Source organism: Mustelus asterias, chromosome 19 (assembly GCF_964213995.1).
Source record: "Mustelus asterias chromosome 19, sMusAst1.hap1.1, whole genome shotgun sequence".
Classification (NCBI taxonomy): domain Eukaryota; kingdom Metazoa; phylum Chordata; class Chondrichthyes; order Carcharhiniformes; family Triakidae; genus Mustelus; species Mustelus asterias.
This window is the reverse complement of record NC_135819.1, coordinates 65,849,063-65,873,277: the sequence shown is the minus strand read 5'-3', so window position 1 is coordinate 65,873,277 and position 24,215 is coordinate 65,849,063. Positions and strand designations below refer to the sequence as shown.

The 24,215-nt window shown below is 41.3% G+C and overlaps 1 protein-coding gene across 1 annotated transcript in view; it reads left to right on the top strand.

The window, feature by feature from the left end:
- Window positions 1-24,215, top strand: part of snd1 (staphylococcal nuclease and tudor domain containing 1) — a 909,008-nt gene that overhangs the window by 75,866 nt on the left and 808,927 nt on the right. The window contains exon 10 of the mRNA XM_078235739.1: window positions 6,773-6,886. Within this exon, the coding sequence (XP_078091865.1) occupies window positions 6,773-6,886 (114 nt within the window). The remainder of the gene's footprint in view (window positions 1-6,772; window positions 6,887-24,215) is intronic.

Sequence of the window (24,215 nt, the reverse complement as noted above, 5' to 3'; positions counted from 1 at the left end):
AATCGCATCATAATTACCTCTCCCCCAATTGTAAGCCTTGCCCTGCCGTCCGGCCCTATCCCTCTCCATTGCAATAACAAAAGACACCGAATTGTGGTCACTATCTCCAAAGTTCTCTCCCACAACCAAATCTAACACTTGGCCCGGTTCATTTCCCAGTACCAAATCCAATGTGGCCTCACCCCTTGTCGGCCTATCCACATATTGTGTCAGGAAACCCTCCTGCACACACTGCACAAAAAGTGCCCCATCCAAACTATTTGACCTACAAAGGTTCCAATCAATATTTGGAAAGTTAAAGTCCCCCATGACAACTACCCTGTGACCCCCACACGTATCCATAATCTGCTTTGCAATTTCTTCCTCCACATCTCTATTACTATTTGGGGGCCTATAGTAAACTCCTAGCAACGTGACCGCTCCTTTCCTGTTTCTAACTGCAGCCCATATTACCTCAGTGTGCATATCCCCCTCAAAGTGCTTTTCCGCAGCCGTTAAACTATCCTTGATTAACAATGCTACTCCTCCACCTCTTTTACCAGCTTCCCTACACTTACTGAAACATCTATACCCCGGAACGTCCAACAACCATTCCTGTCCTTGTTCTACCCACGTCTCCGTAATGGCCACAACATCGTAGTCCCAAGTAGCAATCCACGCCCCAAGTTCATCCACCTTGTTCCGGATGCTCCTTGCATTGAAGTAGACACACTTCAACCCATCTTCCTGTCTACCGGTACCCACCCTTGACCTTGATACCTTCCCCAATATCTCACCACCCTCAACACTGACTTCCGGACTACAACTCCTTTTCCCACTCCCCTGACAAATTAGTTTAAATCCCCCTGAAGAGCCGTAGCAAATTTCCCTCCCAGGATATTGGTGCCCCTCTGGTTCAGGTGCACCCCGTCCTGTTTGTAGAGGTCCCACCTTCCCCAGAACGTGTTCCAATTATCCACGTATCTGAAACCCTCCCTCCTGCACCATCCCTGCAACCACATGTTTAAGTGCACTCTCTCCCTGTTCCTCAACTCGCTATCACGTGGCACCGGTAGCGTACCAGAGATGACCACATGTTTTGTCTTTGCTCTCAGCTTCCAGCCCAGCTCCCGAAATTCCTGTTTTAAATCCCCGTCCCTTCTCTTACCTATGTCATTGGTACCAATGTGTACCACGACTTGTGACTGTTTCCCCTCCCCCTTAAGAATCCGGAAAACACGGTCCGAGACGTCACGGACCCTGGCATCCGCTAGGCAACAAACCATCCTCGAGTCTCTTTTGCTGCCACAGAACCTCCTATCTATCCCTCTAACTAATGAGTCCCCAATAACTATTGCCCTCCCGCTCTCCTCCTTACCCTCCTGAGCCACAGGGATGGACTCAGTGCCGGAGATCCTCTCACTGCGGCTCACCACTGGTATGTCGTCCCCCTCAACCGTATCCAAAGCGGAATACTTATTGCTAAGGGGAACGACCACAGGGGATCCCTGCACCGACTGCTTCTTCCCAGCCCCTCTCACCGTCACCCATCTATTTTCATTCCTCGGAGTAACTGTATCCCTGAAGCTTCTGTCTATGGCCATCTCTGCATCCCTAATGATCCTAAGTTCCTCCAACTCAGCTCCAGTTCCCTTACACGGTTTTGGAGGAGCTGCAGATGGATGCACTTCTCACAGGTATAATCAGCAGGGACACTGACGTCGTCCCTCACCTCGAACATAGTGCAAGAGGAACATTGCACTGCCTTCACACCCATCCCCTCTAGATACCTTGCCAGTACCAGGTAGAAACAGCAAAAAATGAATTAACTCACCCCTGCTCGCCCTTTCTGCCCAAGCCCTGTGAGCCAAAGCCCTACAGCTTTCACTCTGCCTCCTGCTCACTCTGCTGCCTGCTAACGACGCTGCCCGCTCAAAAGTGCGGCCTACTTTTAAACCCTCCAAAAACCTTCCCAGACTCCTGCTGGGCCCACTTCCTGTTTTAAAAAAAAACCTCCGATTTTTTTACACAAATTTAACTTAAAATAAATAAATAAATGTAGTGAACAAACCAACTGCCTTCTCCTCAGCCTGGTCCTGTGGAACAATGAGGCTGAAAACTGCAAGTTAAGCACTTTTAAACCCTCCAAAAACCTTCCCAGACTCCTGCTGGGCCCACTTCCTGTTTTAAAAAAAACCTCCGATTTTTTTACACAAATTTAACTTAAAATAAATAAATAAATGTAGTGAACAAACCAACTGCCTTCTCCTCAGCCTGGTCCTGTGGAACAATGAGGTAATACCACTGCTGACTGAGCTCGCTGAGTCATGAAGGAGATAGTTGTTAGCCTGTGCCTGCAGTGGGTGGTGAGGGAAGCAACAAGAGAGAGAAACCTACTTCAACTCATCGCCACAAATCTACCTGTTGCAGATGTACCTGTCCATGATAGTATCAGTAGGAGTGACCACCGCAAAGTTCAGTCTTCACATTGGGCATACCCTCAATCATGTTGACATTACCACTGTGATAAATGGAATGGATTTAGAACCGGTCAGTGCAGCTACAATACTTGCATCTATGAGCAGGACAGATCCAACCCTGCCACATTGGTCTACTCTCAATCATTGGCAAAGTGATGGGAGGTGCCTATGGGGCGCTATCAAGTGGCACTTAGACAATAATAATCTGCTCATTGACACTCAAGTTTGGGTTCTGCCAGAGCCACTCAACTCCTGATCTCATTGCAACCTTGGTCCAAACATGGATAAAAGACTTGAACTCGTGAGGGTGATTGCCCTCATATTTGACTGTGCTTCATCAAGGAGCTCTAGAAAAACTGACGTCAGTGAAATTAAGGGGGAAAACGATCCACTGGTTGGAATCAGGCCTAGTACAAAGTGAGATAGTTGTGGTTGTTTCAGTTCAATCATCTGTCCCAGGACATCACTGCAAGACTTATTCAGGGTTGTGTCCTAGCCCCAATCATTATTTTTAATGGCCTTCCCTCCATCGTGGGTCCAAAGTGGGGATGTTTGCCGATGATTGCATGATGTTCATCATTTGTGATGATTCGAACATTGAAGCAGTCTGTCTCCATTTGCAGCAAGACTTGGATAACATTCGGGTTTGGGCTGATAAGTGGCAAGTAACATTTATGCCACAAATATCAGGCTATGACAATCTCCAACAAAGAATCAAACCATCCCCTTTGACATTCAATTGAATTACTATCGCTGATCTCTCTCAATCAGTACCTTGGGATTGCCATTGACCATAAACAGAACTGGAGCAGTCATTTAAATACTGTGGCAGGTCAGAAGCTGGGCATTCTGAGGTCAGTGGCACAGTGTTAGCACTGCTGCCTCACAGCACCAGGGACCAGGTTCGATTCCGGCCTTGGGTGAATGTGTGGAGTTTGAACATTCTCCCCATGTCTGCGTGGGTTTCCTCCAGGTTCTCTGGTATCTTCCCACAATCCAAAGATGTGTAGGTTAGGTGGATTAGCTGATGTAAATGGGCAGGGTTATGGCACAAGAAGGCAGCTCACCACCACCATCTCAAAGGCAATTAGGGGATGGGCAACAGATGCTGGCCAAGCCAGTGACAGCAAAATTCTGTGAAAGAATAAATAAAACCTCCTTGATTGACTATCATATTCACTGTCTCCATCATTGGTGTATGAAGGGTAGTTACCATCTACAGGATGCATGTAGTAACTTGCATGGCTCTATTGACAGCACCTTCCACCTCTGATTATTACTACCTTGCATGATGAACAGTTGGTGCGTGGGCACACCATCTCCAAGTTCCATCCTGAATTTGACTTGGCCATTACTTCAACTTCCTGGCTCTTCCTACCTATCAATATTCTGGGAAAATATTACTCGTGTTGTGGTGGTTCAAGGAGAAGGCTATCCCATTTTATTGAGGGTAACTAGGGATGGGGAATAAGTGCTCACCTTGCGTGCGATGTTCACCTTGCCTGTGATGCCCACATGCTGAGAAATTAAAAAATGAACAAATAAAGTATTATCTTGGAAATAAATAGGATGATGGTAGGGGAACAAGGTTGTAATTGAGAAAGCAGACTTGAAAATGCTGTCTAACGTCTGTAGCCCTGGCTAAGCATGTCCAGAGTATACTATTTTAATAATAATCATAAGCAAAAATGACTGGAGTGACAGCCCTGGGTGGGGGGGCTATAACTAAAATAAAACGTCTACAGGGAACTTAACTGATTACATTAAAATGGCATTCCTGGGAGTGGTGATGCACCCCAGCTCCCACGGAGCCCAATGGTCGTGGAAAGTCTGAAGCATAACCGGTGGATGCCTTGTGCTCCCTCTCCCACGCCATCCGGCTGTGAATGTAGCTGCGATAGTCAGGTTGAGTGACCCCCTTGACCATCCACTGCCTGGACTTGTCAATGGCCAACTTGACCAGGTGACCAAAGATTAGGAATGCAGGGCTGAAGTGCAGCCAAAGTTGAGGAGCAGCCCCTTCGAATAGTTAAAAAGGGGCTGCAACATCGGGCAATCTACATAAATATGGAACACGGGCTCGCCTTGGCTGCAGACAAGGCATGCGGCCAGGGAGTCTGTGAACTATCTTAATCTATGGTGGCATGGCACTGCTGCGTGCAACACTTTACACGCCAGGTACCTGATGGAAAAAGGAAGGAGTCCACGTAGAGAGCTCTCCACTGGGGACCTCTCCACTGCCCGGCGATAGAACAGAGCATCAAGGCATGTCCTGAAGGCAAGAAGGTAGAAGGTGTGCAGCAGCAGGCCATGCAGGAAACCCCTCTGTGTCAAACAGAAAGGCACAGATGGAAATTCCAGAGTATATGTGCACTGTTCTTGTTGATGAATTCTAGAATTGGATTCAGAAGATCACACTTCTGTGATTTGAGATGGAGCTGTCTGCATAGATGGCACCTGTTTGGGTTTCAGCATTCTCTGTTCACTTGGTGAGGTGGTTGCCTGTCTGGTGGCAGTAGTGTTAATCCAGTTTCAAGTGGAAGCAAAAACACTCATAGAAGACAGCTGGTAAACTGGAGAAGGCAGTGGTCTCTGAAGCACTCCAGAAGGGCCTAGACAAGTCTTCAGTAATGCTATCTTCCTCTGTAAGGAAGAACTACATGCACAGGACAATTTCCCCCATCTGTACTTATCCTTCTAAAACTCACATTTAGAGTGCCATAATGGGTTACGTCTTTTAAGCTGCCCCTTGTGAAATGATGAGTGTTTCAGATAACCCACCACTATTACTGTGATCATGTGGAACAGTGGAGCGTTAACTTCTCTGCTTTGCCATTGCTGTAATCATGAGAATTACGCTCTCTCTTTGTCATCTGAAAGGTTTTCTTTTTTAAATCGAGTGTTAGAATAATTGTAGATTTTGTACTTGGAAATTTATATCTGGGAAGAGTATTTTAAGCTCGGATGGTTTCCGGTCTGTCACTGGTGTTGGGTGTAATTTGAGTTGATGGATTAATGGCATTGGATGAGTGGTTCCTTGGGAGCATAAGGTTTATTGGCTTGTGTGTAACTAATTGGTGCTATTATGCCAAATAAGGTTAGGGACAGCAATCCCTTATTTTGACATATATTAAATATTTCTTTGTTAAAAGATTTACTAATTTCCCTTTTCAATTTCTTAAAACTATATTTAGTGTATGTTAGCAAACGTGACTCTGGAAATTCTTTCCACGACTTATCCTGTTTCAACTGCTGACATTGACCAAATTTGGAGATTTATTTTGCATTTTAAGAGAATTGCGAGCTTTTTCTGATGAGTCTTGACACCTCGAGCGTGTTTTTTTTTATTTTGCCTAGCTTTGGAACATTCTGCATAGGGCAGCAGTAAATCACTGTCTGTCTAAGTTATAATCAAGAAGTGCGCTAATTTCAGGTTATTCTGTGAATTTTCCATGTTAAAAGCATTTCCTGTCGTTTCAACTGGAGTTGTTCCAGACCTACATGCTTCGTAGTGTCATTTTTGCTGAGTGAGGCTGTTCTGCACCTGCTGTTCTTTGGAGAACGTTGAATCATTCTTTCAAAGAAAATTATTTGGCTTTCAGGAGAAAAAAAAGCTGAAACTACTCTGCCTTTAGCATTCTGTTGTTAAACTTGTCATTCTTTAAAGTTACTTTTGCTTCGGAGGAAAGATCTGGGGATTTGCTAGCCAGTAACACTGGTTAGCAAGAGTGTAATTATTTTCTGTCTGGTTTGAGTTGGTTATTCCCAATAATTCTGCAGTGTAGTTCATAGATGTGATTATAATCCAATGATATTTTGTGTACCATGCCAGTAAATATTAGGAAAGTGGTGCTCCAGCACATACAAAACAGCAACTTGCATTTGTATAGAGTCTTTAAAGTTCTAAGACATCCCAAGAAGCTTTACAGGAGTGACTCTTTAACTTGAAAGCAGAAGTATATGGTGCTGTCTGTCTGTTATGTTCACTTTCTCTTGATTGAGAATTTGTAGGCCTCCAGTTTGTATAAATGAAAAAGCAAAGTCGCAAGGGTATCTTCAACTGCACAGACATACATGGTCTTCTAATAAGCAAATATTCTCAGTCATTTGCCTCCCAATAATTTATGCCAGCATTGATCTGTTTACTGGGGAAAATTGTTTTGACAGATTGAATTGATTTTCTAGTGAAGTTTCCCTTTAAGTGCTTTCTTTTTGTTAAATATATATTGTAAATGTACTGCATGCCTCTTGACTGCTGCAATAAATGACCAGTCTATTGAAGTAATTCCATCATCGAAACCTTTTTGTTCCAGGTAATGCAAATCGTGAATGCAGATGCCATGGTGGTAAAGTTAAATTCAGGTGAACAGAAGACAATCCATTTGTCCAGCATCCGTCCTCCGAGGCTCGAAGGAGAGGTCAACCAGGTAAGCAGGCTCTGAGGAGTTGAGATGAAAGATCTGGTGGGCTTGGAAACAATAGAATTTTAAAAAGTGTAACAATCTCCTGCTAATCTAATCATTGGAAACATAAGGCTGCTTATATGGATGTTGACTTGTCAACTCGAGTATTGAATTTGAACTAAACTTGTTATTGTGCTAAAAAGGCTCCATACTTTGCAGGATAATGCAGCAATCATTAAGGCTTATTACACCTTTTGTGTATCTCCTGGCACAGTTGAATGTAAAAATTGTATAATGCTAAAATTATCCTGTGTTTCCAATGGTATGCAGAGTGCATCTTGCTTTGTGAAGTTTTTAATGGGTTTATTGTTGCTGCAAAACACTTACACTGGTAGTTTCATATTATTAGTGACACAGAAAGAGCCTAGTATCAGTAGAGAGAAGAAATTTCCTGACTACTTTGTTTCAGAATAATTAATCAAAAAAAACTAACTGCAGTTGTAGCAGCCAATTGACATTTGATTGTTGGGTAATAAAGCTGATGGTACCTTATGTTATAGCTTATGTGCTCCTTAAATCTTCAATTAACACAAAATGTTGGTAACACCCAGGTCAGGCAGTATCGATGGTGAGGGATAGGGTTAACATCATGATTCCGATGCATTTCCTATTTCAATCCCAGATCTCCAGCATCTGCAGTTTTTTTGGAGGGGGTGGTGGTGGTGCAGTGACTACACTTTACTGTTAACAAAATTTGTGTTTTTAAAGTGCCTTTTTGTGTGTGCTTATTCCTTTGTCCTTGTTGTCGTGTGTATTAATATTTAAATTACAACTGAATCCTTTGCTGCTTTGAAATGGTGTGAAGAAAGTGAGAAATGGACGAAATAAAAACAAACTGCTAGAAATACAGTTGCCCAGTTAATGCCTGTTCATGTTTTTGTGTGCTATATCAAAGGCTGAGAGATAAGCCAACATTTTAGTTAGGTTGGGAGAAAGGGAAGTGGGGAGAGAGAGTGAGAAATTAATCATATATAATATAATCCCTACAACGAAGAAGCAGGCCATTCGGCCCATCGAGCCTGTACTGATAACCCTATCCCCATAACCCCATGTATTTTCTCTGCTAATCCCCCTGACACTAAGGGATAATTTAGCATAGCCAAGCAACCTAATTTGCACATCTTTGGACTGTGGGAGGAAACCAGAGCACCCGGAGGAAACCCACGCAGACACTGGGAGAACGTGCAAACTCCCCGCACACAATCACCCAAGGCCGGAATTGAACCAGAGTCCCTGGTGCTGTAAGGCAGCCGTGCTAACCGCTGTGCCACCGTGCTGCCCTTAATGGATGTGGGAGGCAAATTGGTGTTAACTAATCTGCAGAGTGCTTAATAGAAAATGGGTACACACTCAGTAAATCATGGTTTGTCTTTTCTCTTTACTCTGCCGACTGTTTATTTCCAATATTTTCTATCATTTTAACTTCGAGTATCTGCATTTTTCCATTTTCATTATTACATAAACCGAAGAGCTATTGTCAATTGATCAATGTTTGTTTCACCTTTAATTAAATTTTATCTCTTCTGTTTCCTTTGGTTTCCCTGTAATATGCTTGGCATGAGAAGCTGGCTGCTCTTGAGGTGCCTTTATTTTTATTGAAACTGTTCAGCCACCCCTTCTCCATTACTTCAGTGGGATGTCAATCTTTTCCTTCTCTGCTGAAGAATCCCAGGAATTTAAGTGTGGCTGTTGGGAAGGGGTGATTCATAATGGACCTCATTGCAGTCAAGGACACAAACTTGGTGTATGAGCTCACCAGTTTGTCACATTGAATTTATCCTCAGATAGTCAAGGGTGAGAATCTTTATCCACTTTATACAAAGTTTAAACAAAACCTTTAATGCTTTTCTGAAATCTGTTTCTTACCTATGCAAACACTTTGGATTGGGATCTCCTCAGATTTTTAATATCCTGGCACACTGCTACAATGTTGGAGTCCTATCAGTTTATGCCGCCAATGATGGTTGATGTTTTTTAAGATTTCATGCAGCTATTTCTGCACATTGACTTAAATTTGTATGTAATTGGAGAAAGTGACTAAGAGCTGTGTTTAATCTAATCCCGTTTGACCACTGATTTCCCATCATAACTTTTGGCAAACTCCAGTTTTTTCTTTTAAATAGAAATTGTTAAATATTGTCATTTGCCTATAAGACCTGGTTCTTTCTCTTAAGCTGGCATTCTTAGAATAGTTTGTTCTATCATCCTATTTTTAAAGAGGTTAAAAACTTGAAGAAACAGATCTTCTTTGAAATTGCACTAGACTGCAGAAAATTCTCCATAAAACTGGTAACATGCTTGAAACTGCAGCATGGGGCTATGGTATGCATTTCTAAAAAGTTACGTACAGAGTTGGTTACCTGAGTCTTTCCAACCTTGATTAAATTTATTGAGTAAGCAGTGAACCACAGACTTGATCTTGAAGTGGATTCAACAGTGCAATTCGTGTCTAAAATGCTAATTGCAAGCAGTTGATTGAGTGACTGTAATGGTCTGTTTGAAATATAGTATTGTTAACTTGCTCTATCTTTATTCCTTTAAAATATGCCAGCTTCTTGTTGCCAAAAATTCATCTATTGCAAATGAAGAAAAATTGCAATATAAAAATACATTTAACAGAAGCCGTCATGCTGTCAGCTTGTTAGTTAACATTTTAGGCACTACTGCTTCATATGTCAATCCGTCTTGCTTGTTACTTCATGTGGTTTTATAGTGGCTGTGTCCTGAACTTCCCATTTGATTCCCAATGGCATTTGTCTGTCTCAAATTTGTAAAACAAGCACTGACTATTAATACATTTGCGACCATCTATTTCCCTCCCAAAACTTTGAAGAATTATTAGAATTTATGTCTGGTTTGTTCTGTTTAATTTTAGGTGTTGTATTAAAATTCTGAGCAATGATATTGAGGCACTAGGCTGAAGAAGTTGCTGAGCCCCGTGATGCAAGAGCTGAATTAATACCAGTAGTGATGGTCATTAATCTTAACTGCTTCTGCATTGACTCGACATGTTAATTCGGGTCCCTCATACTACCGGGTTCAGTAAATTTTCCAAGCCAGTGGCTCTCATAGTGTAATTGTCAGTTGCTGGTTTAAAGGGAAAAATGTTCCAACAAATGAAACAAAACAAGAATTTTAAAGTCAAAATTTAATTGTAACAAATTTGTATGCAAGTCTGAACAGGAAAGGTGAGGGCACTGCAGAAATTTGCACTATTGCAGGTTCTGTAGTATGTGCCATAATGTGATCCATGCAGAAGCCATCTGGTAATTATTCCTAGTTTGAGAATTGTTTGCTGTGTGTGCTGCTGCAGGAGCTGTGCTTTCCTAAAAATAGTCTCAAGTAGCTTGGAACATTTTACAGTGTACTTCACACTTCTCCTTGCAGTGAAGAGTTTTTTTTATTGCTCAGTACTGCCCTGAAATAATTACTTTTAGATCCTTCTGCTGTTGAGTTCATGCTAATCCAGTGGGCTGGGTACCCATACTGAGTTGGCTTTTGGATTAGCTAGTGTGAGAGGTCATATTAACCACCAGTGGTGCATTATGTCCCAGGAATAACACGGAAAGTAAGATGTAGACTGCATCTAATTGGAAACTAACTTTGGGTGCTTCATGAATTTTTATTGAAGTTCCCAACAGGAGAAATGGTTGTAAAAGATTAATCTTGTTGCTATTCATTGCAGGTGTTGTTAACATCAGTATGGGGTAGTGTCTTTATAAAGTTAAAGCATTATCAGGAGATCAGAGACGAATCATTGCCATTAGAAATAACAGTAGTCGTGCGCCAATGTTGGAGGAATGCTTGATGCGGAAATAAAAAAAAAGGACTGGCTAACTCCTGACAGTTGACCTGTTTGGAATTAATTTTAAAATGGGTGCTAATGAGTTTTAGAGATTGTTACAATGTCAGAGATTTAACGGACTTTTGCTTCAAAAAGAATTACCCACTGTAAGCAGTTCTCAATATTGAATTACCTTTGATTTGACAAACTGCAACTGAGGTGCAGTAAGAGTGGATCAGATTTAGAGCAATGATGCTTTTTAATTCTTTGTTCGAATGTGAGCAGTGCTTAAAAACAAATTTTTCTCCCATCATTAGTTGTCCTGGAAAAGTGATGTTGGGCAGATACTGCACTCTTTACCTCGCAATCACATTGGATTAGGGGCAAGAAGTGAGATGTAAATAAGATGTTCAAATTATGAGGGGTTTGCAAGAGTAAATCGGAGCAAGCTGTTCCCATTGGCATGAGGGCTGGTAAGCAGCGAGAGGATTTAAGGTCATTAGCAAAAATGCGAGGGGGAAATTGAGAATTTCTTTTACTCCGAGTTATGATCTAGAATGAATTGTTTGCTGGTGGAAGCAGATTCAACGGGATTTGTCGAAAGGAAATTGGATGAATATTTGAAGGGGGGGGAAACGTTGCAAGTTGATGGGGAAAGAGCAGGGGAGTGAAGACACATTGGATAGCTCTTCTTACAAGGTTTGGCACACGGATGTTGAGCTGAATGTGTTTATTGTGTTACATGATTCTGTAATGGTGTTAGATTGGGAACTCCAGTGTTTTGACTGAATAGTTATATGTGCATCTTTGTTTTGTAACCTTTGGTTGATGGGGGCAAGGGGATTCTCAGGAATTTTCTTCTTGTATGCATTGCACAAAGTAAGATTTCACATGTTGACTCACAGCAGGCAGCCACGATTGAACTTCCTTGTCCCCCAACAAAGGGTATCTGAGAGGTTAACATCACAAATGTTTCCTGTTTTGCAAAGTAACCACACACGCCCCACTTAAAACGTATACATTGAAATGTAAAAGGTACACGTAGATAATTTTGCAGAATACAATACAACTAGACCAATGTCAACATGTTTCTCTCAGCACCCTTGGTGTACATTATTCATGTCTTTGTGAAGACTGAAGCAAAGTCCAAATTTAATTCTTCAGCCATTTCTTTATTTCCTGTTATGAATTCTCCCATTTTTGACTAAGGGGTCTATATTTGTTTTTGTCAATCGTTTCTCTATAAGAAACTTTTACACTCAGTTTTTATGTTCCCCACTATCATATTTTTGTACTCTATTTTTCCCTTCTTAATCAATCCCTTGGTCCTCCTTTGCTGAATTTTAAACTGCTCCCAATCCTCAGGCCTATTGCTTTTCCTTGCCAATTTGTATGCTTGCTTGAATTGATACTTTCTCTAATCCATGGTTTGGCTACAATTCCCTTACCACTCTTGCACCAAACAGGAATAAACAATTTCTGGAATTCACCTATTCGTTCTTTAAATGCTTGCATTTCCTGTCCACTGTCTTTCCTTTCAGTACTGTTTCGCAGTCCATCATGGCCAATTCATGCCTCATACCGTCATAATTATCTTTGAGATTCAGGACCCTGGTCTCAGAATCAACTACATCACTATCCATCTTTGACAAAGAATTCTACCATATTATGGTCACTTGTCCAAGGGTTCTTTCACAACTAGATTGCCAACTAATCCTTTCTTATTGCACAACATCCAGTCCAAGATGGCCTGCTCCATTGTTGGTTCCTTAATGTATTGCTCCAGAAAACCATCCCGTATGCATTCCAGAAATTCCTCCTCTATTGTATTGTGACTAATTTGACTCTCCCAATCTATATGCAGATTAAAAGTCGCCCATAACACATGCGTCTCTGATTTCTGATGCTTTTCCCGACATTACCACTACAGTTTGGTGGTCTGTATACCACCCTCACTTGTTTTTTGCCCCTTATTGTTTCTTAACTGGACCCACACAGATTCCACATCATCTGTGCTACTATCATATCAATATCATTGATCAACAATGCAAGTCCGCCACCTTTTCCTTTCCGTCTGTCCTTCCTCAACACTGAATAACATGAAATGTTTAGTTCCCATCTTTCTCACCTTGGAACCACGTTTCCATAATGCCAACTATATCATACCCCTTTACATCTATCTGTGCAACTAATTCATCCATTTTGTTTTGAATGCTCTGAACATTCAGGTACATAACCTTAATTAAGATGGGCACTTTTAACATTCCTTTTCCCTTTCCTGCTACTTCTTTCTTGGTCCTTATCTGACTCTGGCCCTTGATTTCTCCGCCCTTCTTTGTAAGGACAGTATTCTCCTTACTGTCTTTTCCTCTTAATTCCCCCTCCTCTGAATCTTTGCAAAGGTTCCATCTGCCTGCCATATTTGTTTAAACCCCTTCTAACCACTCTAGCAAGTACCCGCACAAGGGCAATAGTCCCGATCCTGCCCAGGTGTAACCCATCCAGTTTTTACAGGTCCCACCTCCGCCAGATAGTATCGGATTCTTAATGCCTGTTTAACACAAATATCATTATTTGACAAGAAATAATGAAATAAATTTTTTTTCCCCTTGTCCGACATTTTCAGTTAATCTAATTGGCTCCTTTTTCCATTTCATTAGCTTGACTATGCTCTCTCCGCATCCTTGACTTTCTGATCTAAACTTGGACCATCAACTCCACTTTGAGTTGGACTGTGACATTGATTTGTCTTCAATCAAAGACTTTGACGTACTTTGCTCTATTTTTTTTTATTTTTTCTTTCTGACTTTCACTTTGGGCAGTAGGAGGAATTTGGGTTCTAGGAGGTTCCTCCTATTTCCTCTTTCAAGTAAATGATCCACGTGACATTGACGGAGTATCTCTGCAATCTTCACTAGTTATGTGCCTCGTCTTTTTGCAACAATACCAATCACACATTTCTTATCAGCTCGGCTATTATTCACCATAACTTTCTGATCAGCACTGAATTCTCAAGTTTCATGCCTCGTGTACCATGACTCATCTTCACATGTTGCTTGTCTCTTACTTTACTATTGATGTCAGGCTTCAGCAAACTAAACCTTGTGCCAGGCGCATGTTTAAACACTAACCGGTAAGGTGAACAATGTTGTTTTAGACTGTGGATTATTTTCTCAAAGAACAGAACATAGTCTTACTCATATTGAAGAGAAACATGGAAATTACTATCTGGTTTGTCACCGAGAAAATACTTTTGCCATGACCTCTTCATAAACTTGCTGCAGCGCCATTTGATAGTGGGTAATATGGCGATTTGGTGGCATTAATGTTTTGACACTCTTACTCAAAAATATTTCAAACTCTGCTGACATGTGGACCATGATCTGACACCAATTCCTTCGCAATCCACAAATTTGCGAAGCAATTTCTGAAAACCTCAATAGTTTTGGCACTTGTTGCACTGGTCACAGACTCAATATTTCTCCACTTAACATAGTTAATGACCAGCGCAAGGTGTATTTTCCCTTCCACTTCAAATAAAAATCAACATGTACCTATCCCCTTGGTTTTCTTGTGTTTCACAATGTTCTTTCTAATCGAGCCAGTCCTTTACTACTTCTAACTGTACATATGACACTAACTTAGTCCTGCAAAATGTTACACATTGCCCTGTTTAAAGTCATTAAAGATTATTTATTATTGTCACAAGTAGGTTTACTTGACACTGCAATGAACTTACTGTGAAAATCCCCTAGTTGTGACACTCCGGCACCTGTTCGGGTACACTGAGGGAGAATTTTGCACAGCCAATCCACTTAACAGCAGGGGAGAACGTGCAGACTCTGCACCGACGGTGACTCAAGCTGAGAATTGAACCCGGATCTCTGACGCTGTGAGGCAGCAGCGCTAATCACTGTGCCACCGCTTTGTCTGAACTTCAGTCTTGTAGTTTAATCATTTTCTCCTTGCTTAAAGACTACTTAGTGCTCTTTATGCACTTCCTCGATGTCAGACATACTCTTAGTGATTGTCAATAATTCAGCCCATTTTAACCTTAAGCTAATTTCTTACCATTATCATTAGGGAGATTTTGTTCCCCCCTATTAGTACCACTAGCAAATAATGGGATGAATCATCGTTTTCCATTCTTAACACTAACTTGACCTAATCACTTCATTAGAAAACTCTTACTGGAATAATTAGTCAATCTTAGTTTTATGTAAGGGAATGTAACTTGGGGATGACTTGTACTCTGCTTCTACAATAACAGTCGCTGCTGCGACTGTACCAACAATTTAAGTAAGCCTTGAATCTCTGACTTATTCCTGTGATCTGGAGCTTTATAACACCTGGAGCTTCTACTCCTGCATACCATTTGGAAATGGCTGACTTTCCCACAGGCATAGTACTTTGACGGAAATGGCATTTAAATAGTTGGTGGCTACCATGGCAACGGTAACAGCTAAATTTCTGACCGAGTCTGAACTTGGCTGCTGTGGTCTGGATCTTGCTGTAGGCTCAGGCATTGAAACAACCTCACAATTTGCAAATATCTCTTTCTGCCATTTTCATGGCAAGACCCCCCCACCCTGTCAGCTTATTGCTTTTGTTCAAAAGCTTGGTCTAGATTTTGTTTCTGAGGCCTCCTGCAAACCAGTCACCAAGGTTAATTTCTAACTTTGTGCTATGCTCAGTAATAATCTGCAACAGTCTCACTTGACGCAACATAACTCGGTGCAATTTCATTTAGTTGTGCCGTAACATGAGTCTAAATTTTCATTACTTTTAGTATATTCAAATTTGGGTCTCTTGGACGACATTGGTTAAAAGCGACATCAAAATCACCTGGCACCGTCGTGATGAGAAAAACATTTATTCCTCAACTCTTATTTTGTTCACTTTCAGCTAAATATGTAACCGTCATTTGTAATTATACCAGTCCCCCTTGTTTAGGGTTGAATTTCCCCCATTGTCCCCGAAACACCTTCAATGCCATTTTTTCAATTACATACTGCGCCAACTCGCTGTGTACCTGAATATGCTGTCTACAGAGCAATATTGTTAACTTCCTCAAAATCAACTTTAGGAGTTTAAAGGTGTCACAATATTCTTCAGTCCTTAATTTTTCAAATGAAATGTAAAATAAAATTCCATCCCAGCCTTGTCACCATCTTTCTGTTGTGTGTTGCACTGAGTAAGACTCACATGTGGACTAGCAGCAGGCAGTCATTATTGAACAACTTTACACAGCCCCAATGGTGGGGGCAGCAGAGAGGGCAATATAACAAAATTCTTAGACCTTGCAGCATACAACACCCCTCACTTAACCTTTGCTCACCTAAAGCACTGCAGCACACTTATGGTCGTTTGTAAATAATTGTTTTAGAAATGTGGATTTTTGCTACATGTTCCTGCTAGTTGGGCTAATTGCCTTTTCTTCCATTTATAAAATAGTACCTAGAGAGAAACATCCTTTAGACTGAGCAGCTAGCAGTCTTGAGTATTAATTCTGTTCGCTTTTGACAGATTCTATTGAATCTGCTTCCACCAGCAGGCAATTCACTCCAGGTTATAACTTGCGTTTTTAAAAAAAAAATCTCAATTTCCCTCTGTCCTTTTTTCTCATTAGCTTAAATCTGTATCCTCTGGGTACTAAACCTCCTGCCAGTGGAAGCAGTTTGTCACAATTTACTCTATCAAAACCCCACAATTTTGATGTGGAATTACACTTTTTCATTGAATGAAAGAGAAAGGAATGTGTTCAGGAAACGGACTGCTTTGTCTGTTTTTGAATTAGATTTTGGAGGCTAGTCGTTTTTAAAAACAAAGTAGCTTCCGAAAGGCACCCTTTTAGATTTGTTTAAATGCCACGTACAGATGAATAGTCTGCAACTTAATATAGGGAGTAGGTGAAGCAGCATTTGCTTGTATTTCCTTGCAATCTTTTAATGCCATACATGGTCTCCGCCAGTAAGGTCTCATCCTGAGCCACACATCCTTTTTGAGTGGATGTAGCAGAAGGGCGACACAGTCCAAAGATGTGCAGGTTGGGTTGATTGGCTATGCTAAATTGTCCCTTAGTGTCGGGGGATTAGCAGGATAAATAAATGGGCTTATGGGGATAGGGCCTGGGTGGCATTGTGGTTGGTGAAGACTCGATGGGCCAAATGGCCGCCTTCTGCGCTATAGGGATTCTATGATCTATTTAGAAGTCCTTTTGCATTCTCTGAAAAAAAATCAGGTTTACACCAGGTTCAATGGAGTTTGAAAGGTAGTTTTATATGTAGAGCTTGCACCGAATTCAAATGAGAGAGCTTGAAATTTATGAACGTAATGTAACCTTTTTGTGCTTTAATACTGAAGCCTGCAGATGGCCTCTTCGGCGTCTTTGGTGTTTATTGTGATGCCAGTTTATGGTAACAAATGGGGGAAAAAGAGGAGGCAATTAAAATATGCATGTGGAATATGGCCTTTAGTGTCAGTTAAAGCTCATTATGTTTAGACAGTTCGTAGAATTCCGATTCTTAGAAGCCTTTTGAATTCATTGAAGTGTCTCCCCAGTTAACATGTTCCAAATAGATGGATGAGTGTTTAATGGACTTCAAATAATATCAATGTTTGATGGAACAAATCTGCCGCTTACTAATCCATAATTTATAGGACTACGCTTTTGCATTCCATAATTTGCATCAGGTTTATCAGAGAAGCTGTGACTACCTTTTAACCCCTGAGTATGCAAGGTTCTGCACTTTGATTGAGTTGGTAGCATGTTCATAATGTCTCATTGCACAAGTAAAATCTAGCGATGCAAAATTCTCAATGGTATGGTGCCTCAGCCTTCCTCAAGGAGATGATGTTTAAAGTATAGCTAAAATATATTAGAAGAAAAATAGTGGTACCACTGAGAAAATTAGGAACTTGGTATCCTAAAGAGCTGACCTACAAGTTAATGGTCAGCCATCAAAACTGTATCCTTAATTGCTTTGGGAAAAATCAGTGCATCTTTATTGCACTAAAGCTTCGACCAGGAATTCATAATCTGGATTATTGGGAAGGCCGCAGTGTTTAAGTTCGTGATTAAGTGTTTAAGTATGTGATTGTCTTGCCAGGCACACACTCCATGGGTTGATCGGCAGCTCAACTGGAGAATCCCTAAATACAAAGCCGGGGAACGATTGGCGATCAAACCTTGTTCTTCTATATAAGGAACTCAAACAGAGTGAGAAAGCTCGCTCTCTCTCTCTCTCTCTCTCTCTCAGCTTCGTGCTGATCATTTGGAGAAATGATTGGCCAGAAGAGTTTTATTTAACCAGTTAACAAAGACCCTGTCGTATTAATGCTCAGCAGCTTGGTGATCTTCTGGTAGTTTTAGATTGCCCCCACCTTCTTTAAGCATAATTGCATTGGATTGAGCAAGCACTGTGATGGGTGTTCTCCTGCAGAAATCACCTGTTGGCAGGAAGAAGCTGATCTGGTGAATGATAAAACAGCATGCTGACCTACCTCATCTCCTTCCAGTCGGGACTGACTCAGGAATCCATCGACCGATTCTGATATTGGAGTGCTAACAGTTATATTCTCTGCAGTCAAGTGAACTACTTTTTGCTTTGATAAATCTTCTGAACAGTTTAAATAGCTCATTTACAAGTTGAGAAATTGGGCTTCGGTCAGACACTGAAGTAGGGTATATAAGAAATAGAACTTGCATTTATATACCACATTTTATAACCTCAGGGTGTCCTGAAGTGCTTCACAGTCAATGAAGTACTTTGGCAGTTACTGTTGCAATGTAATAAACGAGTCTGCAAAAATGTGTGCATCATGAGGTCCCGAGTATAGCAATGAGAGAAATGCCCGGAAAAACGTGTTTTAGTTTTGATGGTGGATCAATATTTGCCCCTGCTTAGGGAAAACACCTCCAGTTTTCGTTAAATAATTCATGGGATTTTTTTATTTTCACCTGAGGGCAGACAGGATCTATCTCTGACATCTCATCCAAAAGACTGCATCTTTGACAGTGCAGCACTTCTTGAATACTGCATGAGACTATCAACTGAGATTTTGTGCTCAAATCTCTGGAGTAGGGTTTGAACTCTACCTTCTTTCGAGGTAAGTAAATCACTGAAACACCACTGACCCATAATTTTACAGATACATGTTCATAAGCAGTGGTTAACAAAGTAGTTTGGCTTAGGTTGAACACAAACTGGATGAATCGCCACATATCTAATGCTGGTAAGAATTACTGCAGTGTCTTGTGGTACTTGTAGTGAAGGCTGTTAATGTAAATAACACATTGTTGTTGCTTTTAGCATCTTGCGAAGTCGCTGAAGAGCTGATAAAGCAGTGCAATTGCTACAGATTGCGTATTTAGGCTACCTGAATAAGCCGGTGTTGAGTTATTAGTGCACTGGCTGAGACAAAGTGATGTTTTGCAAGCCTTTGGAACCTAACCTAATGACATTTTGCTTGGGGGGGATTCATGTTGGCACCTCAAAGGAAGCTCAGTTTCATTTGAAATAATTGCATAGACTTATAAGTTCAACAATTTAGTATGATCTCTTAAAACATGTAAAATTTGTATTTTAATTGATGTGTTGATAGTGTAGCTTGATGCAGCATTCTGTTCCTCGTTTACTTCTGACCTTGAATTGTGGTTGCTTACTCATTAAAATATGAATATGCATGCCTGGAGATGACTGCCATTGTCACAGGTAACACACTGAATCGAGAGTTCGGAGAGCTTAATACGTTTTAGCATGCTATATCTCAGTTGAAGTAAAGAATGGATTTATGAGATATAATAGAGGTTGAACAGAGAATTAAAAGGCGGTGATCCATTTGAGGGGTTCAGATATGTCTTTGTGTAGCAGATGAAGGTAATCTGAGCCTAGAGATTGGATTAGGGTCTTGTATTCACATTTAATGCATCTCTATTGAATTTTTACTCGTAACTTTTTAGGCCCAGGCCACCTCCTCTAAATCTGTGGCTTGTTTGGATACTTAGTAATAGGATTTGAATGTGAAAGCAGTGAAGCCTGACCCAGGCAGGATTCCATTTAATGCTGCAGACTCAGTTGCTGACAAGTCACTGCTATTCCGTTTTGAAAAAGAGCATAGAGATACCAGCCTAATAGTCCGCTGGTTGTTTTGTATAAATTAACATGCGTACGTAAAGGTTCCTGCAATCGGGGGCACTCATTGAGGTACATTGGGTCATTTGCTCTTCTGCAAAATAGCAATTGCTAACTGTAATGGTTTCAATCTTGTGGACTGTTGTGTTGGTTCAGTCGTGTTGGAATTGACTGGCATGATTTTTGTGCCAGATTCAAATTTTTAAAGAATCATAGTTTATACTTTATTCTTGATGCATTTGCAGGACTTGGAAGAATCCAAGCACCTTGTACAGACTGAGAATCATACAGTTCGAGATATGATGTCGGAGTTGAGGATTACTGGTTGATGTGACTAGATTTATATGCCATCATAGGTTGGTTTATTTTGTGAACACTGGTGATAGGGTGATAATAGCAGCAGCTCGTGTATGTCCTTGTGGATTACGAACTGATTTGTTTTCTGAAAGTGAAAAGATGAAAGCCTAGGGAATAAGTTAGTGAGTCTGCACCTTGAATATAATCAGAGACTCACTGGATTAATTAATGAGATTGCTCGTCTGCATAGAAAACCTATTGTGAAATGTCATTCGTTGCTGTTTTAGGTAACTTCTTATCACTTGGACACTACATACAGAAATTCAGGTGTTATTTTAAAATGGCATATTGGGATGTAATTTTCTTGGCGTGACAATCAGTGGCGGATTGCCACTTTGTACCGACTTGCTTGCACTTAAATTATGACGCATCTATCACTCCTGACCTTCCTGACTCTGGCCAGATGCGACTCGTGCAGTAAAGCACATCCCTGGCTCCAGTGGTGAAGTGTAAAAGAAGCGGAGTGAAGGAAGACATGTCCCCTTTTAGGACACCAGCTACCATAAAGAAGCCGACTTTAAAGGAAGAAGTTAAGGTTCTACAGTAAGCAAATGGGATGTGGGGTGGTGTGGTGGGGGAAGGTTTGGTGAGGTTGCAGAAATGGCTTGGTAGGGAGTGGGGCGGCATGCATGGCTCAGTCTGGGTCTTGAAAATAGTTAGGCTGAAGTTAGAAGTACTTTCATTCTTTTTATCTTCCAGAGTAACTGAGTGCAAAACTGGCAGACCATCTCAAATTCTCAATTTAAGTTCCCAGCACAATGCAGTTGTCCAAGGGAAGTTCGCCTTTATGGACAATTGACGGTGAACCCTTACCTGGGAACTTCTGAGAAAGATGCTCCAGTGCATCTTTGCGGTACCCCCCAAATCCAATGCTGGGGAACTAGGAAGTTATGGGCCATGAAATAGTGGTTACTGAAACCCACATTATGTTGCAGGAGGTTTTTGGCTTGCCTGTTGACTCAGTACATTTTTTTAAGGTCACAAGCTCTTTTTGAGTCATTATGACCACCCTAGAAGTCATGTCCAGTTTGAGTGCCTCACTATACAGCATCTGGAAAGCAAAACATATCGTCTCACCTTGAAAATGTGAAGATATTTAATTTGATTAACCTGCACGATTATATAATTGGCCAAGTATCGAGAAAACCTTAGTGAGATTAGAAGGAATTCCTATTCCTTTCTCCCCCTTCCACCATTGAATGGAAGTGTGCAGTCACAGCAATTAAGGCCATGACCATTACCAGTGGAATACCAGCTGTGAATGGTGGAAAGCCAAATGCTAACTTACTGTTTATTTAGAGAATCGCATTCATGTGGCTAACGTTGAGCACCATATTTGCTCAAGTAGTCTAAAGTCAAAGGATAGATAGCAACAGTTCAGCCATTGTGTAAAAAGCAGTTTGATCATCAGCAACAACAACTTGCATTTATATAGTCTCTTTAACACAATAAAATGTCCTAAGAAAATGGTTCCCTTTGACGATAGGGACATAACTCCACTGTTGGGCACAATATAACATGTTATTTATTGACATGTACCAGCTGAATTAACCAACTTGTCATTTTGTATTGTTGTAGGATTGTAGTGAGATGTTAAGAGATAGTTTGATGTGGAGATGCCAGCATTGGTCTAGGGTAGGAACAGTAAGAAGTTTCACAACACCAGGTTAAAGTCCCAACAGGTTTATTTGGAATCACGAGCTTTTGGAGTGCTGCTCCTTCATCAGGTGAGTGACTCCAAATGAAACCGTTGGACTTTAACCTTGTGCTGTTAGATTTCTTACAGAAGATAGATTGCTGGTGTAGTTAGCTTGCTGGGGGTGCTGCTCATTTTTGCCATTTATCAAAAAAAATTCTCCTTCTCACTCTGGGAAGGCACTTGTGCAGAAATCAGATAGTGTTTGTAAGATTTCTGAATATATGGTTGGGAATGCATCATTTGAAATATAACAAACTGATAAAACTCAGTTGCATCTCCACGCTGGAGGACTGAAAATATTATGCACCTGTTTAGGGGTGAAACTAATTGATCCATATTTTTCCACTGACAGCATGGACAGTAAGCGTTTTAACAACACCAGGTTAAAGTCCAACAGGTTTATTTGGTAGCAAATACCATTAGCTTTTGGAGCGCTGCTCCTTCGTCAGATGGAGTGGAAATCCAACGCCGGCATCTCCACAGCATGGACAGGTGCAGTGTAATGTGGATAAATGAGGTTATCCACTTTGGTGGCAAAAATAGGAAGACAGATTATTATCTGGCTATAAATTTTGAGGGGGGGAATGTGCAACAAGATCTGGGTGTCCTCACACACCAGTCGCTGAAGGTAAGCATGCAAGTGCAACAGGTGGTAAAGAAGGCAAATGATATGTTGGCTCACCCTCCCCCCTTGAGAAAGTTCTGCAGTCGCTCTGAGATATCCTTGAACCTAGCACCCAGGAGGGAACACACCATCCTGGACTCCCGTTTGCGGCCACAATCTCCTGTCTGTACCCCTAACTATTGAATCTCCTATCACTACAGTCCTGTTTACCTTTTACCCTTTCTCTGAGCCAGTTATGGTGCCCCCCCCCCCCGCCCCAAACAGTATCCATAGCCGTATACTTTACGAGGGGAATGGCCACAGGGCAGTCCTGCACTTTCTGCCTGATCCCTTTGCCTTTCCTGGTGGTCACCCAGCTACTCTCTGCCTGCACCTCAGTTATGACCGCCTCACTAAAACTCTTATCTATGAAGTGATCATCCTGGATGATCCTGAGTGCATCCAGCAGCCTAACTCTGTCTCAGGAGTTGCAGCCAGGTCCACTTCCCACAGGTGTAGTCATCAGAGACAGTGGAATTTTCCCTGAGCTCCCACATCCTGTATGAGGAGCATATCACTGCCTTATTGCTATCCCAACTGCACCAAGCCTAAAGAGGAAAGTTAAGACGTTACCTGTACTCTGCTGAGACGCCACTCGCCAAAATGCCTCGAGCTAAAGCCTCACCACTCAAGCACACTGCTGCAAATTTTCTAATAGTGCACCTCTCTCTCTCTCCCTCCCTTTTATTTTCTCTTGCTTGTGGTCCTCAGTGACTTTTTTTGGTTAGAGGAGGGAGGCAAATACTGAAGTAGTGTTTGGGGTTTAACTGTCCCTTAACAACAGCTCCTCCACAAACCACTTTCTAGAAGCACTGACCACCCGATGCAAATCTTCCCCGCAACAGCCAATCAGCATCGTCAGCTTGTCCCACCTTTCCTCAATAACTTGTTCATCCCAGGAGTCAGTTGAATGAACCTTCTCTGAACTGCTTCTAATGCCATTATATCCTTTTCCTAGTAAGGGGTCCAAAACCGTACATATTTTGTTTCACCAACACCCTAGGCAATTGTAGCAAACCTTGCCTAGTTTTATATTCCATTCCCTTTACAATAAATGACAACAATTCAATTGCAAGGTGGTTTTCAGTTCAGTGCTTTCCATCTAAAGGTGAAATTGTCAAGATTTATAATTATTTGTGTTAGGCTTATTGAAATGTGCTGATGTTAGGGCATTAGTGCAGAAACCCCAAGGTATATTATGTAGCCAGATTAAATCCCAACATTTTTTTCTATTTTGGTATTAACATGAGGATAGGATGTTTCACTCCAGACACTATTCCATTGACAAACTAGGGAGCCTTTGTCAAACAAACCTTATTTAACAACACAGTTTAACCATAACAAATGAATTAGCTTAACTTTTAACAGTTGAACAATACTTAAACATGGCAAGATTCAATTCTTAACTGCCAACCTATAACTTAATTCTAATCAAGCAATATTTCTCTTAGACTTCAACCCCTCTTTAAAATTGATTAGCAAAGCACAGACATACTGCTTTGACTTGGATTAGGAGCCTCTGAGCTTTCAGAAAGTCTCTCGGGACAGAGACAGACACTTTCTACTTCCACCAGCTTCAGACAGCAACGGCCCTGTATTTTAAAATTAAAATGAAACTGTTTTGTCCTGCAAGCTTAGCTCCTCTTGTTAACCAC